General features: G+C 39.6%; 1 protein-coding gene across 6 annotated transcripts in view; it reads right to left on the bottom strand.

Moving 5' to 3' along the window:
* stk11ip (serine/threonine kinase 11 interacting protein) overlaps positions 1–15560 on the bottom strand; it is a 210335-nt gene that overhangs the window by 135050 nt on the left and 59725 nt on the right. For all 6 annotated transcript variants that reach the window (XM_060919085.1, XM_060919084.1, XM_060919086.1 and 3 more), the window contains exons 13-15: positions 10279–10351; positions 7799–8215; positions 3563–3765 (exon numbers count right to left, since the gene is read on the bottom strand). In XM_060919085.1, coding sequence (XP_060775068.1) covers positions 3563–3765; positions 7799–8215; positions 10279–10351 — 693 coding nt within the window. The remainder of the gene's footprint in view (positions 1–3562; positions 3766–7798; positions 8216–10278; positions 10352–15560) is intronic.

Below are 15560 nucleotides of genomic sequence, written 5' to 3'. Positions count from 1 at the left end.
TTCAGGTCGTGAGACTACCGCTTAAAAGATCACTGATGTCACTGTTTGCGCTGCTTAACGACATCACGTGACGTCCACCCACTTTCGCTAACTCCACCCAATGTGTCCACCCACTTCCAGCCAGCACGGTTCAGCGCGCTTGTAGTCGAAATGCAACTCCAACAGCCCCGCTCAGCTCGACTCAGCACGGCACGGCTCAGCCCGACTCAGCCGCGTTTGTAGTGGAAAAGCGGCATAAATGTACTTTAATTATTCAGGCAAGAGTCATGTGAAATCTCATGAGAATATGAATCTAATGGACACTTTAAACACATTGGAAGAGACAGAAACATGCCACCGTCCTGTGGTCTGTAATTATATCACTATTCAGGAAAGGGTCATCACATATTACACTCACATAATGTAACATTTAGAGTAAGAGTAAATAAAAGAACATGACGACCATACATAAAAGAATTATATTCAGGTGAATGTTATGTTTCAGGTTGATATGCTGTCCCAGGTTGGCGGCCCAACTCCTGCCTGCCTGGCTGTCAACCATGTGAACCGAATAATTAAAATGTACAGCACAACTGCATTTCAACATTAAAAGTACAAGCCAGAAGGTGACATTTAAGAGTTACCAGCTCTACACGATCTTTGGCGAGTTGGCGCTAAACTCTTATTAAAATATTTTATCATATATAACATTTCTGTTTTAGCACACACTGCAAGAATATAGTATCATAATATATATTATAATGGATGTAAGACATTTACATGAGTTAACCAATGAACAGGTTGATCTATTCAGACTAAAATGAAGAATATGATTTGATGACTTTTTATATAGGTGGTGTAGTGGTTAGCACTGTCGCCTCACAGCAAGAAGGTCCTGGGTTCAAGCCCAGCGGCCAGTGAGGGCCTTTCTGTGTGGAGTTTGCATGTTCTCCCCGTGTCCGTGTGGGTTTCCTCCAGGTGCTCCGGTTTCCCCCCACAGTCCAAAGACATGCAGGTTAGGTTAATTGGTGGCTCTAAATTGACCGTAGGTGTGAATGTGAGTGCGAATGGTTGTGTGTGTCTATGTGTCAGCCCTGCGATAACCGGGCGACTTGTCCAGGGTGTACCCCACCTCTCGCCCATAGTCAGTTGGAATAGGCTCCAGCTTGCCTACGACCCTGGACAGGATAAGCGGCTACAGATAATGGATGGATGGACTTTTTATACAAGTGTTAAAGATTTATAAGATGGCAATATTAATCATGGGCATTACTTTTCAGAAGCAGTCAAATTGGCCTTCTTGACAGAGAAGGACAATTTAGATAAAGTCGTCCACATGGCCATCGTGGACATACTACGTTCAGCTGGAGCAAAAGTGAAGAGGCTCAAGACGGTAGTTCCTCAGAACGCAACTGCAAAGGCTGATGGCCACATAGAGACAAATGATGATCAGTGACAATGAAGTTTCCTTTTCGGCCATATCGCTCAGCCTTTGGAGAATACATGCATATTTATTTTGGAAATTGATGTGTTTATCCCAAGATATTCAGTGTAGACCCCAAAAACTGACTATGCTATTTTTTGAATGGAATGAAAGTTTGGTATGTTTTCTGATATGTTGTTAAGAAATAAAATGTATATAAACTTATTTCATGCCTTTGAGTTCCATTTCATTAAAAGCAGATGCAATGAAGGATGTATAAATGCCATATACAATAATATACAAGTGCTACATAAGTGAGATATAAGAGCGATAAGTGCTATAAAACAGCTACGTAAGCGCAATAGAAACGCTATAGAAGTGCTATATTTACTGTGATGAAAGTGCTATATCTGACTGCTACAAAAGTGCTACACAAGTGCAACGTTCGAGCGCTGATAGTGGTTACACCTGTAGCTATTCTATAGCACGATAAAAGCGCTCATGAAAAGCACTTATCTTGAGTTGTAAGTGCTGTTGTGCACATAGGGTATTAGGACACAAAAATGAGGGTGGCGCTGCATGACATAGGATTTCGCACGACAGCATACCGTGTCACACATCAAACGGATGGAAGATAAGATAAGCAGGTAAATAAAAAAAAAAAGGGGGGGGGGTCAATAAACTTGCCACTACTTTATTTTGATTCCTTTTCTAATACTGCATTGCCATAATTTTTGTGGCACAATGCAAACAAATTGACCGAGAAGTTATGTTAGACCATGATACTATGCTATCATCTAGCTGTCACAACAGAAGGATTCTCAGATGCGCTCTGAACAACACGTGCTCCATGGGATTAAGGCACAATCAACGCGTCTAAATAAGGACTCAGAATGCACACTTGCCTTGCGGAGTTGCGTTGTTGTGACATATTACTGAGCCTTGTTTCCTTGTTTCAAGTTCTAGTCCAGCAGATTTTAGCCTGAATGCCAAATAATATTACCATGTCTAGTTTTCAGTCGTTTTAAAAGTAATTTTGTGGCAAAGTTACTTGGAATCTCATACTCAAAATTTTAACGCCATTATGTAAGAAGAGCTGTATTGTTAATTACTACATTTCTTAGACTTATTATAAACATAGTATAAAAAATAGTCATTGTTGACAATGTTTCATGAGTGTTATTATAGTACTTATGAGTACCAATAAGTTGTAACCAATGGAACATCCTTGCCTCCCATACATTTTTCGAGACATGAAACTGACTAATGTCTACTACAGTTTTCTTGGGTATAACTTTGTAGAGTAAATTTTGGTATCATACTGTTGTGTTATTTTCCTTTTCACGGAGCGTTGCCTCTTCAAGGACAAACAGAACATTCTGCACCAAAACATCTTAAGCTCCTTACATGTGTAGCAGACATACATAGCAGATATGCTGAACTGTTTAATGTCTAATTGTTCATACACCAGTGGTTTCTTTTCTTTAGAACATTTTAAGAAGTGTGCGCGCATGTGCGTGTGCGCGCATGCTCATTGCTCACTGAGTGTTCACTGCTTCAGATGGGTTAAATGCAGGAATTTCACAAGTGTACCTGTGATGAATAAAGAAGTTCTTCTTAAATTAGTGCATTGGCTATGCATCACATCACAGGGCTGACACACAGACACAGACAACTATTCACACTCACATTCACACCTACGGTCAATTTAGAGTCACCAGTTAACCTAACCTGCATGTCTTTGGACTGTGGGGGAAACCGGAGCACCTGGAGGAAACACACGCAGAAACAGGGAGAACATGCAAACTCCGCACAGAAAGGCCCTCGCCGGCCACGGGGATCGAACCCGGACCTTCTCGCTGTGAGGCGACAGCGCTAACCACTACACCACCATGCCGCCCAACCCTGATGATAAACATGAAAATTAATTTGTGACCACATTAGTTCATCCAATTGCGTTTGATACCCCACCGGGAGGGGGTATGAAAGCACTTTAATTCCTACACTGTTCACTGAACCCTGATGTAAATACACTCAAAATAAATTTGAGAGGCTATTAATTATTTAATTTCAACTGCAATATACTTTGGAAGACAGTCTTGTTAGATTATACAGTATTGTAAAATTAAACAGAGCTGAAGATGATAAAACATATCTGACCTTCTCTGTCCAGGTGGCTTGAGAGGTGGTGACCTGCCGCAAGCTGCCCAGCTCAAACTGGCTTCTGACACAGCCTTGATGGATATCCACCTCCAAAATATGAGCCTGATACACTCTCAGGAACAACGGTTCGGACTCCATCCTCCCATTAAAATCCTCAATTTCATAGAGCACCCTGACCAGCATAGGCCTACAAAGGTCCACTGTGAAAATGGATACAGGAATAAACATTATAATACTGTCTTGCAAAACCTAACAAACCTAACTGAAGATGAGAATGTCTAATATCTGTGCGTTTTCAATATATACTTTCTGAAAACTAGAGAACAAAATGTTTCTCTTTTTTCATGCATCGCAATGACAAGATATAGCATTTTAAATTATGGTTACCGCCAAAGGTTAAACGTAATTTTCTGCTTTAACGCTATATACTATATAGCTATATTTCAATTTCATAAACTCAGTGAAATTTAGTTCCCTCTGAAATCTGGCCACTGTGATGTTTATTTCTGCAATATCTCACAAAATATCAGGCCATTCTTTGGCTGGGAAGTTATTTAATTTGAGGGGATTCTCTAGCAAATAATGTGCATGAAGTTGCCTGCTTGGCACAGTCAAGCAGACAGAGGAAGTCTGTGTGCGCATGCGCAGGTTTATCTTTGACCGTGCACTGACTGCTACATCATTTTGTTACTAAACGAACAGCTGATCACACAGAGGTGCTCGCTGACTGCTGATATTTATTAGTTTGGTCCTGCGTTTTCCTTTCCTTCGCAACATAACATCTTTTTTTCCTCACTTTCTATTACTGTAGTCGGTCTTTCACATTTCATTCGCACACTCACATCCTCCATTTTTCTCTCCTGTTTCAAATTTGTATCCCACAATGCCTTGCACAAACAGGGAAAGCCCACCACATGATGCATGATGAATTATATCTTGAATTGGGTCATGGTGAAGCAGGAAAAAATGGCAGCGAATTAAGGGCCAGATGGCCCTAAATTCATTAACTGTTCCATTTAAAAAAAAAAAAAAAAACACAACTAATAAAACTGGAAGTCTGTGATTCGAATTCAGTAGCTTTCTGTCCACTAAACAAAAATAACTGGGTGTCAGGGAAAATTCTTTTTAGGACCTACACTTGAAAAATCTGAAAAGCAGTCAACCTTTAAAGTGCATATCCTGGACCAATTTCTTTTTTTTTTTTTTTTTTAATATATGAAAGCAGAGATCCCTACCCCAAATTTTGAATTTCAGTATTCTTGAAAAAAACATTTTTCAGTATTTTGGAATGACTTTCAGTAACATTAATTTATGCGCATTTCCATTATAAAGAGGTGTATATACCAATATGTTTAACATTTAAATTATTAAAAAGAACTGTTTTGTGTGAATTAAATAAACAAAACACGAGCAGCCATCTCAATTGAATTTCCACTCAACAAATTTCTCAAGCATACAATATATCACATTTTTCTAAATACAATAGTGTTCCCAGTTTGCAGACATTACGGTTGACTACCAATCATTGGTATTGAATGTAACTCCTCAAAAGTATTATATTATATTGCCTGGCAAAATGTTCTACCTGTTAACAGATTCTAATAAAATGAAAAAAAAAATTCTTATTTCATGCCAAAGAGAGTCCGACATTGTTATCTTAATGTTCCAATATATAAATACTTCAGCATAATGCTTCAGAAGAGACATTGAATAAAATGACATTTATAATTGTATTTAAAACAGTGGAATGATCAATTTTTTGATCTCAACAGCACTAATCATAAAATTCTGTTTTTGATCATACTACATGTACATTTGTACTTGCAACACTGAAAAGACTTTGAATTAAAGAAGTACAGCCAGTGTTTGATATTTCAGTGAATAAAAATCATACATGTAAAAAGAAACTGAATAAGTTTAACTCACATTTCATGGCACTAATTGGCAAGTTCAACTCCAAGCACAGGTCACCCATCACCGCTTCAGCACGTGTCACGTTCCATGTCTTTTCATCCACAGATTTCGTAAAAAACTGCTGGATACCCCCAGATTTACTTTCCGCCTGACTCGCCATTTCAGCATACTCCATGTTTTTTTGGAGTTGGCATGCCGCCTGCAGTCATCGCGACCACCATGAGTGATGTTAATGTCAGTTCTACACAGTTTGCAGTGCGCGTATCCATTGCCCTTTTGACTGGGTGTAATGCACGGCCATTCTACCGTATATCGTGGGAGGAACACCTGAGACCTGTGTTTCACTTGTCCCGATACTGAGCGTTTCATTTCCACTATTGAGAAGCAGCACCATGTGTGTGTGATGCCGAGCGAAAATAGCGCGAACAAATGTGCGGAATCTGCGCATGTCACACACAGCATGTGCGGAATCTGCGCATGTCACACACAGCATGTGCGGAATCTGCGCATGTCACACACAGCATGTGCGGTTGTCATAAAAATAAATGGCCGTGAATCGCGCATGGATTGAAAAAGTCGCTTGGACATTTAAAAACAACTCACCAGAATTTAAGACTTTATAATAATTCCGTACAGAATAACACTGTTTGCCGTAACATTGTATTTACGTAACTTTTCCGTACAAAATACGGCCAATCCGTACTAGTAGGCATCTCTGTGAAAGTATGTCCCTTTACACACTCCTCCAGAAGGGTAATTTTGCACAAGGCCATCTGTCTACAGCAGAAAAAAATAAAAACAAAATGCATCTGGAAAAATCCCAAGGGAGTCTGGAGCCAGATTCGTGACGTCACCTGCGGAACCGCCAGCAGTCTGCGAGAGCTTGCATGGTTTCAGTGCACAGCCTGTGTAGACCAAGTTTAGCAGCTAGCGATTTTGCATTGAAATATGGAATTGTCACCTGAGCGCAATGAATTATTTCTTACCCTGGCAACAGTCAACTTGTGAATTGCCGATTTTCTTGGTCTTTTTCTCAGCTCTGCTTGGTCCTCAGCTTCGAGGGCCTCAGTGGATGCGGCACTTCGCCTTCTGTCAAGGGAGACGAATGCGGATGGCTCCTTTGGTGACGCTGACACAAATGGAGACGGTGTTGCTTCGGGCATTCTGACAAATGGAACTGCGTCTTTTTTCAGATCAAGTTGCCTCACGAAGCCCATTTCCCACTGCAGATAGTTCTCAAAATTATCGGGCTTTGTGAAGTGAGCACCGCAAATAATGCTGTAGTCTGTAGCATGTAGCCAATTTTTTCGGGTGCCTTGCACAAAGTGCTCCCATTTCCCCCTCATTATCCAGTCTTTTGAAAAACGATGAGTACTAATCCTATCAAGATTGGTGATGCTACACCCTCCTACAATACATCTGTTAACCATTTTAATAATTACGTGATAACGTTGAAGAAATTTGCAGAAAACCACCAGGTCATTTTCGCATAAACAAACCAGCACTGACATAGGATTCAGAAGGAGGCATCCCGCATGTGACGTCACGAAAATCAACGTTTGCCGTGAAATCCAAATGGCAAGTTTTTTCAGAGGTGGATGAATTCGCCTCAAATGGCTTGATTTCAACTGAATTTTTCTGGTATTCCGCAAGGTAAAAAAAATTGCACAAAATGCAAACCGTGACGGATATTTTTCCAAAGTTTAATATAAAATAGGAGAATTACATTGATCTTGCTCCTGAATTTACCCGTGATATGCACTTTAAGATTTCATTTAAATTCCACTGCAGTGCAAGTTAATCACAGACTTTGACATTCAATATCTAATTCCATCTGCTTCACTATGGCATGTGATTTGGTCCTGACTATCTACCTTCAAACCTAACAATCAAGGTCTGAGGAAATCACAATTCAGTAGCAAGGGTTTTTTTGTTTTTTGTTTTGTTTAACATCTTTAGGCAGGCCAACTGTTTTGATAGCTTCATGTGTTAAATATCTTAAGCTTATGCATGACAAGTCAAAATCCAGAATTCTGTAAAATCTACTTTGTAACAGTTTAAAAATGCTACACAAAATTAAAAATGCAGAGGTACATCAAGACCAGAATTAAGTGAAAATCAAAAATACTTATATAAATGTACATTTAATATTTTTATACACTCATTAGCAAAATGGTGCACACTGATAATAGAAAAAGCACCATGTCTACTCCTGAACCAGGATTAGTAAATACTGCCTCAAGAGTATGGAACTAGACAAACCTTTCATTAAAACTTTGAAAGATCCAATAAATTAATGCAATTAAATGCCACACAAACCTCCAAGGTTCTCTTCTCCAAATACTGGATCAGTACAGGCCTTCTCTGGATGTTGTGGGTCTCCTAGACTTGTCTCAAGGGTAGACTCTATGTCCACAAAGCTGTGGCCTGTCCACTGCAGGGCAGATTCAGTCTTAGGCTGAAAGCCCAAGATCTCCTCTTCTTTTTTTGACTCAGAGGACAACAGTGGAATAGGGAGAGTCTCTAATCTGGGTATGGTGCAATCAATTTTGGTTGGTGAAGTCGAAGGGGTGCAGTGGTTTTCATCAATCACCTGTGCTACAAGTCTGTCCACCTTGGGGCCAGACACAAGGGCTGGCATGTCATGAAGATGATGGTAGCGTAGCCAGTCCTCACCCATCTGCTCGCGGAAACTGTCCAACATCTCAATGTCCTTCTGGTGGCACAGGATGATGTCTTTGGAAAAGGAAAAGACAGACAGAGTAGGGATGTTTTCATTCAATGGTTTGCCGATGTTAAAAAAAAATGTAAATAATTCAAGTGTTTCATAAACCGCTCCTGTGTGATGGAATGATAAGATTACATAATTATTAGAATATAATCATTCTATCACTCTCATTAAAATATCAAAAATGTTTGCAGACAACTTGCCAAACAGATTGTTATATTGTGAAGCATTTATGCTTTGTGAAACTCCCTGTGCTGACATTCTTGGCATACTGTTTTTGCTGTACTATTTACTATCATAGAATATGCTTTAGGTCAAAATTATGGAAAAATTTGAACACACTTGGTACAAGACCATTTACTTAAAATGTTACCAGCACCACTGTTCGCTGACAAGGGGAAAAAAAAAAGTTTTACCTTTTACCTGCACCAGTTTTGAATATGAAAGAAAATTCAACATTACACAGACAGATGAAAAACCCACTATGATGAGGCAAAACATGATACTGATGTCTGATAATTTGTGATTATTTTTTATACTTCATAAAATCAACTATGAGCAGAAGTTCTTTGTATATTCCCACTAAATCAAAATGCATATTTCTATAGAGATCTTGCAGTCACGTGACCGGAAAGTACACAACCGCCATCTTGTCGGTCAAAAACACCGCTGAATACTGCTGCACTCGTGTACAGAATGGATCAATTTCAACCGACGGACTACATGGCTCATTTTTCTAATGAACAGATAACTAGATATATGTCTAAAACGATCTACAGATTTGTGACCCTTATGGCTTACCGGACAGAGTTTTCACGACCGGATTTTGAACTGCCAGCGGAATACCCGGACGTGTATAATTACCTCATTAACTTTCCCTCGCTGTTCAGTGGGGAAGCACTGCATGCTTATAAATCTCTGGACAGTTATCTCTACAGAAATTCAGGATTTGTCAGCGACTCAGATGTGGCATCTTGTAAACAAGAATCCTCATTGGACGGGTAAGTCACTTAAGTATTGAGTATAGCACTGACCAGCCGATTATAGAATAGAATAAGGTAATTCCAGCTGTAATTCCAAATCGTCCGTCTTGTTTACATGGATCTGGCGTTGGAGAGGTAGAGGCTTGGCAGTGGAGATTTGAGTAGCTGTTTTCTGAGCTTAGTCAACTGGCTGGCTCTGCAGCCTCGCTTTTGCTTCCGCTCCCGGCGCCACCTCCTTCGCTTTGCTTCCGATAACAATCCACGGAGACCACACTGGTCTCGCTATCTCATCCGGAATGTTTTTTTTTTTTTTTCTCGTCCGGAATGTTGTGCATGTGATGGAAATCGCTACAAACCGTCATTTTCTGCTGGAAACCAATGTCCAGTAAGTCCATACAGTTGTAGTGGATATTGAAGTCCGGTACAGACGAACAACACGCAAAAATACACACAAAAAACATGCACAGGTAGGGAGAGCTTGTAGCTGCAGCCGTTGTAGTGGAATTGTATATAGTAGGGTTTTCCAGAAGAAAAGGTAGAAGTAAAAGCAGAAGTAGAACCAGAAGTATAAGGCGGAATATGGCGTTTGACCGACAAGATGGCATCTGTCACAATCTGGATCAGCTGTGACGTCACATGCAAGTGCTCCATTAAAAACAAAAATCAAGATCAACATATTAACCTTAACAGTTCAAAAGAAGGGGCTCTTGGCAACATAGGCTTTGTGAAAAGCCTCAAGTACAACCAAGTTCAGCACATGATCTTCATAGAATTTCTTGGGTAAAATAAAATAAGTGAAAAATATTGGCTACCAAAAATTAGCAATAAGTTTAATGACTTATTGTGAATTTTTGGTCGCCAATATTCTTCACTGATTAATTTCACTTAAAATTTTGTTTTACCCAAGACATTCTGTGAAGATCATGTGCTGAACTTGGTAGTACTTAAGGAATTTCACAAAGCCTATGTTGCCAAGAGCCCCTTCTATGCATGAGGATCCTAAAGGGCTCAAGTCCTGAGTGCTGCTCTTTCTTTAACCACTACACTATGAACTGGCACAAAAACATGTCAACATCTTTAGCATTTACCTTGCAAAGATGATGAACTGGGCTCTGTATCACTGGGTTCCGAGATGCTAGCTGTCCTCACCTTCACCTTATGCTGCAAAAAAAAAAAAAAAAAAAACACCAAGTGGAAAAAAAGAAAATAATAAAAACTTACACACACAGAGCTATGGAAAAAAACTCAGACAAACATATAAACCGACAACACACATACTAGTGGATCTCAAACAATTAGAATATCTTGAAAAAGTTAATCTTTTTCATGATTTAATTCAAAAAAGGTAAACTTTCATATATTCTATATTAATTACATGTAAAGTGAAATATTTCAAGCCTTTTTTGTTTTGATTTTGATATGGCTAAAAGACAATGAACATCAGAAATCCACTTTGTCAAATGATTGGAATATTTCCTAAAATCAATCCAAAAAGGATTTGCAATACAGAAAATGTCCAACTTCTGAAAACTATCGTTATTTATACACTCAACACTTGGTTGGGGCTCCTTTACCATGAATTACTGCATCAGTGTGGCGTAGCATGGAGATTATCGGTCTGTGGCACTGCTTAGGTGTTACTGAAGCCCAGGTTGCTTTGATGGCAGCCTTCAGCTCGTCTGTTTCTCATCTTCTTGACAATACCCCATAGATTCTCTATGGGTTATTGTCGGTCAGGCAAAGTTGGCTGGCCAATCAAGCACAGTAATATCACGGTCTGCAAACCATTTGGTGGTAGTTTTGCACTGTGGGTAGGTGCTACGTCCTGCTGGAAAAGGAAATCGGCATCTCAAAGCTGGTCAGCAGATGGAAGCATGAAGTGCTCTACCTGGTAGACAGCTGCATTGACTTTGGACTTGATAAAACACAGTAGACCAACATCAACAAGTTGCATAGGACCCAAAATTCATTACAGCCTTCAAACACCTTGGATTCTGTGCCTCTCCACTCTTCCTCCAGGCTCTCGGACCTTGAGTTCCAGATGAAATGCAAAATTTATTTTCATCTGAAAAGAGGACTTTGGACCACTGAGCAACAGTCCAGTTCCTTCTCTCAGCCCAGGTAAGACATTGTCTCTGGTTCAGGAGTGGCTTGATATTAGGAATGTGACAGTTGTAGCCCCATTCCTGAACATGTCTGTGTGTGGTGGCTCTTGATGCACTGACACCAGCCTCAGTCCACTGCTTGTGAAGCTCTCCCAAGTTCCTGAATCAACTTTTCTTGACAATCCTCTCAAGGCTGCGGTCATCCCTGTTGCTTGTGCACATTTTTCAGCCAGCCTTTTGAGCAATGACCTTCTGTGGGCTTACCCTCCTTATGGAGGGTGTTGATCATCTTCTGGACAAGTGTCAAGTCAGCAGTCTTAACCATGATTGCGGTCGTGTGTACTGAACTAGACCAAGAGATACATGGTATTTATACAGTTTTACGCAAACTCAAAATGAAATATTCTAATGTTTTGAGATACTGGATTTCTTATTTTCATGAGCTACAAGCCATTATCAAAAGTAAAATAAAAAGCCTTGAAATATGTCTTAAATAAGCCTTGAAAGACAAGCTCATATGATCCTATGACGAAGAATTATTGTAGCATAAATTGCTGGAAAAGTTAATGCTGGATATGATAGAGATGTTTCAGAGCACACAGTGCATTGCAGCTTGCTGCGAATGGGGCTGCAAAGTCGCAGACCAGTCAGTCAGAGTGCCCGTGCTGACCCCTGTCCACCATCAAAAGTGTTGACAATGGGCATGTGAGGATCAGAAATGAACCACAGAGCAATGGAAGGTGGCAGCCTGGTCAAACAAACAAATTATACAGTGTGTAATTATCTGTGTCTGTGTGTGCGCGCGTGTATAGAGAGAGAGAGAGAGAGAGAGAGAGACACTCATACACAGCGTAGGGAAATAAGGCCAGACTGGCCGACACTGACAGGCAATTTTCACATTTGTCCATCTATATTTCAAAAGCATCAAACCAGATAGCCCATGAAATATTGTAAAGATATGGGTCTAATCTACTTCTAATTTTATTCCAAATGTTACACTGGGTGAATACATTATCATAACACGACCTGTGATTGACCAATCACAGACGCTCTCAAAATGAATGACAAGTCGCCTCTCATCAGCGAGTAGGAGAGCATTCTGGCATGGCTCCACGCAAAGCTGTTATCAGCTGGATAGGTATACCATGAACTTTAAAAGACTACTACAGGTTTTGGACCCTGACAAAGCGTTTTTTCCATAGTATTTTAACCCTGTGGAGTCGAGAACTTTGCCAGTGAAGCTCGGCAGGTTTAGAATGAGTACCCACGTATTTGGATAAATATCTTCACAAGTTTTTAATCATACAAGCAAGACAAACATATTGACAAACTTTATACTGTACACTTTCCGATGTGCCCAGTGCCAAATTATATTATATTTTTAAAATGACCTAAATTAGATGAAACCTAAAACTTGTCAGCTTACTCAGGCCCTGTCCACATGGCAACGGATTCAGGTGAATCTGATAAAATTGTTTATCGTTTCGGCCTGGCGTCCACACGGCACCGGCGTTTTGGGTGCCCCACAACGATATTTTTTGAGAACGGGTTCCAGAGTGGAAAAATCTGGCAACGGCGCCGTTGCGAAGTCATCTGGATGAGTAGAACGGATTTGTTTACGATGACGTCACAACCACATGACTACAACAAGCACCACTCTCGCTGTTTTGTATGAACCACTGCATTGCATTCACTTTTGTATACAGCTTTTCTTTTAAATAAACAAGTAACTGAACCATTTCTTGAATTTCTTTTTTTTATTGAATAAAGACTGCTTTTCAAAATGTTCACACACAATATAAAAAGTTATATAAATCATATAAAAATGCTTTTCAAAATGTTCACACACAATAAGAAAATTAAGTTATATAAAACTATCCACACTAATAAAACTAATATTTGTACGCACAGAAGGCACGATTTCCTCGCGTAGTCGCAGCCATCTTCTTGTTGTTTGTTCCTGACAGTGCTTCACACCGGGTAGAATGGGTTTATGCGCATGCGTCTACTTCTATTGTTCTGGTGTCTCCGATGGGACCGTCTTACAGCGCCCCTAGAGGTGTGGCATGTGTATTGCATCGTTTTCAGCAAGCGTTGCGTTGCCATATGTACCTGATATTTTACTGATTCGTTGCCCATGTGGACGCGATATTTTTTTTAATAAAATCTCGTTGCCGTTGTCCTGTGGATGTAGCCTCAGTCAGACCTCAGCACTGACTGCCCACTTATGAATTCATAAAAAAGACAATTCACATGTTTATGGCATGATAATCACTTTAATGGTGTTTTCTTCTAAGTTCTTCTAAGTCCAGCAGATTTTAGTCTGAATGCCAAATGATATAACCATGTCTAGTTTTGAGTCATTTTAAAAGTAATTTTGTTGTAAAGTTACTTGGAATCTTGTACTCAAAAAGGTGTATTGTTAATTACTAAATTTCTAAGACTTATTATAAACATAGTATAAAAAATAGTCATTGTTGACAATGTTTCATGAGTGTTATTATAGTACCTACTGTATACATGTTGTAACCTATGGAACATCCTTGCCCCTCCCAATACGTTTTTCTCGACATGGAACTGACCCATATCTACTACGGTTTTCTTGGGTATAACTTGAAGCATGTTTTTCTTGAATCTTCTGACATTTTCTTGTAAATTATATTCAATTTATAGTGAAATTAGCAACTAATATTCAGTATAATATGGCCTCTGAAGATCTCAAAAAAGTGCCTGGAAATAGCAGAGAAGGCATCTCCAGGCATTTAAAGCCCTTTGCTTCTGTAGCCCTAAGGCAGGCCCCGGACCCACAGCCACATTGTTCCGGGCCTTTGGCCCATCATTCAGACAGGCTGAAATTTGGATGGACAGAAAACATTTCAGACTTGCCTGTTCAGTGACAGTCTGCTTAAAATTCCTTATTTCCCACAAATCTAGCAGCATTGTTGGCTGAGAAACTTTGAAATGTAACTGGGGCCAGGTGCTGGCCCTTAATGAAACCCCTGTAACAGTTGGGGTTTTTTTGGTGTGCAAGTGACGCATGGCGCTGACGTCACACAGTGCGGCGGAGTGCCGCATATACACATTTTGGGGAAAGCCCTGATTTTTTTTTTTTAATAAATAAAATGTATACACATACACACAAGTGCCCGTGTGTGTGTGTCTAGATATCAGAAACTGGTCTCTCATTTGGGACATGGTCAAAAAATAAATTTTCTAATTTTACTTTTTTTTTTTTTTGCATTTACCAAACACTCAACATTACTTTTGTCATGATTAATAAGAATAAAGATAGTATCTTGCTTTATCTGGCCTCCATATGTGGAAATTTTTTTGATTACAATTCAAATGCTTTTGCAAAATTGATTTACATATAAAATAACGTCATCGTGAAGAATTAAAGCCCCTCCTTCCCGTGAGTGAAAATATTGAATAAATTTCCTCTTTTTGATTCCTTGGGTTAAAAATGCCAAGTTAGGATGACTGAATTGATTATTCACTTAAATATGAATGACACATTTTGGGTATTTGATATGGCGAAATAAGACAATAGCACAGAATGGAAAAACCAAGAACACACCAGAAAGATGAGAAAAATAGCGGTGGTAAAAGAACAGCGACTGCACTGGCTGAAGGTCACGTGGGTCTCTGCTGCAGCACGCGAGGAACGGGACATCACTACCACACCAGACGTAGCAGGGGCGGGGCAAAATGACTGACCGTAGATTCTATCAAAAGTTTGATCTAAATTAACCATGGTTGCAAAATATTGGCCAAAAATATGCAAACACTACGAAATATGAAAGTAAGATGAAAAAGAAAGTCTATTGTCTTATACTGCAAGACTAAAACAAAATAAAACTGTCAAAACTCATCTTTTCAGTGACGACGTCTGAGCAGATCACCGCAAATGGAAGCATGATCAACTTCTAACTGTTGGAGTGGAAAATTCCATTCTACACATGCAAATTGTTAATGTGTATCCTTCCCCGCACACAACACGCAATGGTTAAAATAAATAAATAAATAAATAAATAAATAAATACTACAACTCATTTTATAGCTCAAAAATTCCAAAAAGACCAGCTACCATTCTAACACATTCTGCAAGAGTGGTAAAAGAGAGCAACTGGACTTGCTTGAAGATTCTTGAAGACGTTTTACCTCTCATCTGAAAGGCTTCTTCAGTTCTGTCTGACTAGTAGGGAGTATCAGGTATTTATCCTCATGGATGAAAAGCTCATCTAAGGTGTCGTTGAGTCATCCTG

The sequence above is a fragment of the Neoarius graeffei genome, chromosome 4 (assembly GCF_027579695.1).
Source record: "Neoarius graeffei isolate fNeoGra1 chromosome 4, fNeoGra1.pri, whole genome shotgun sequence".
In the NCBI taxonomy this organism is placed as follows: Eukaryota; Metazoa; Chordata; class Actinopteri; order Siluriformes; family Ariidae; genus Neoarius; species Neoarius graeffei.
Note: the sequence above shows the minus strand (reverse complement) of the source record. Positions and strands in the feature narration are given on the sequence as shown.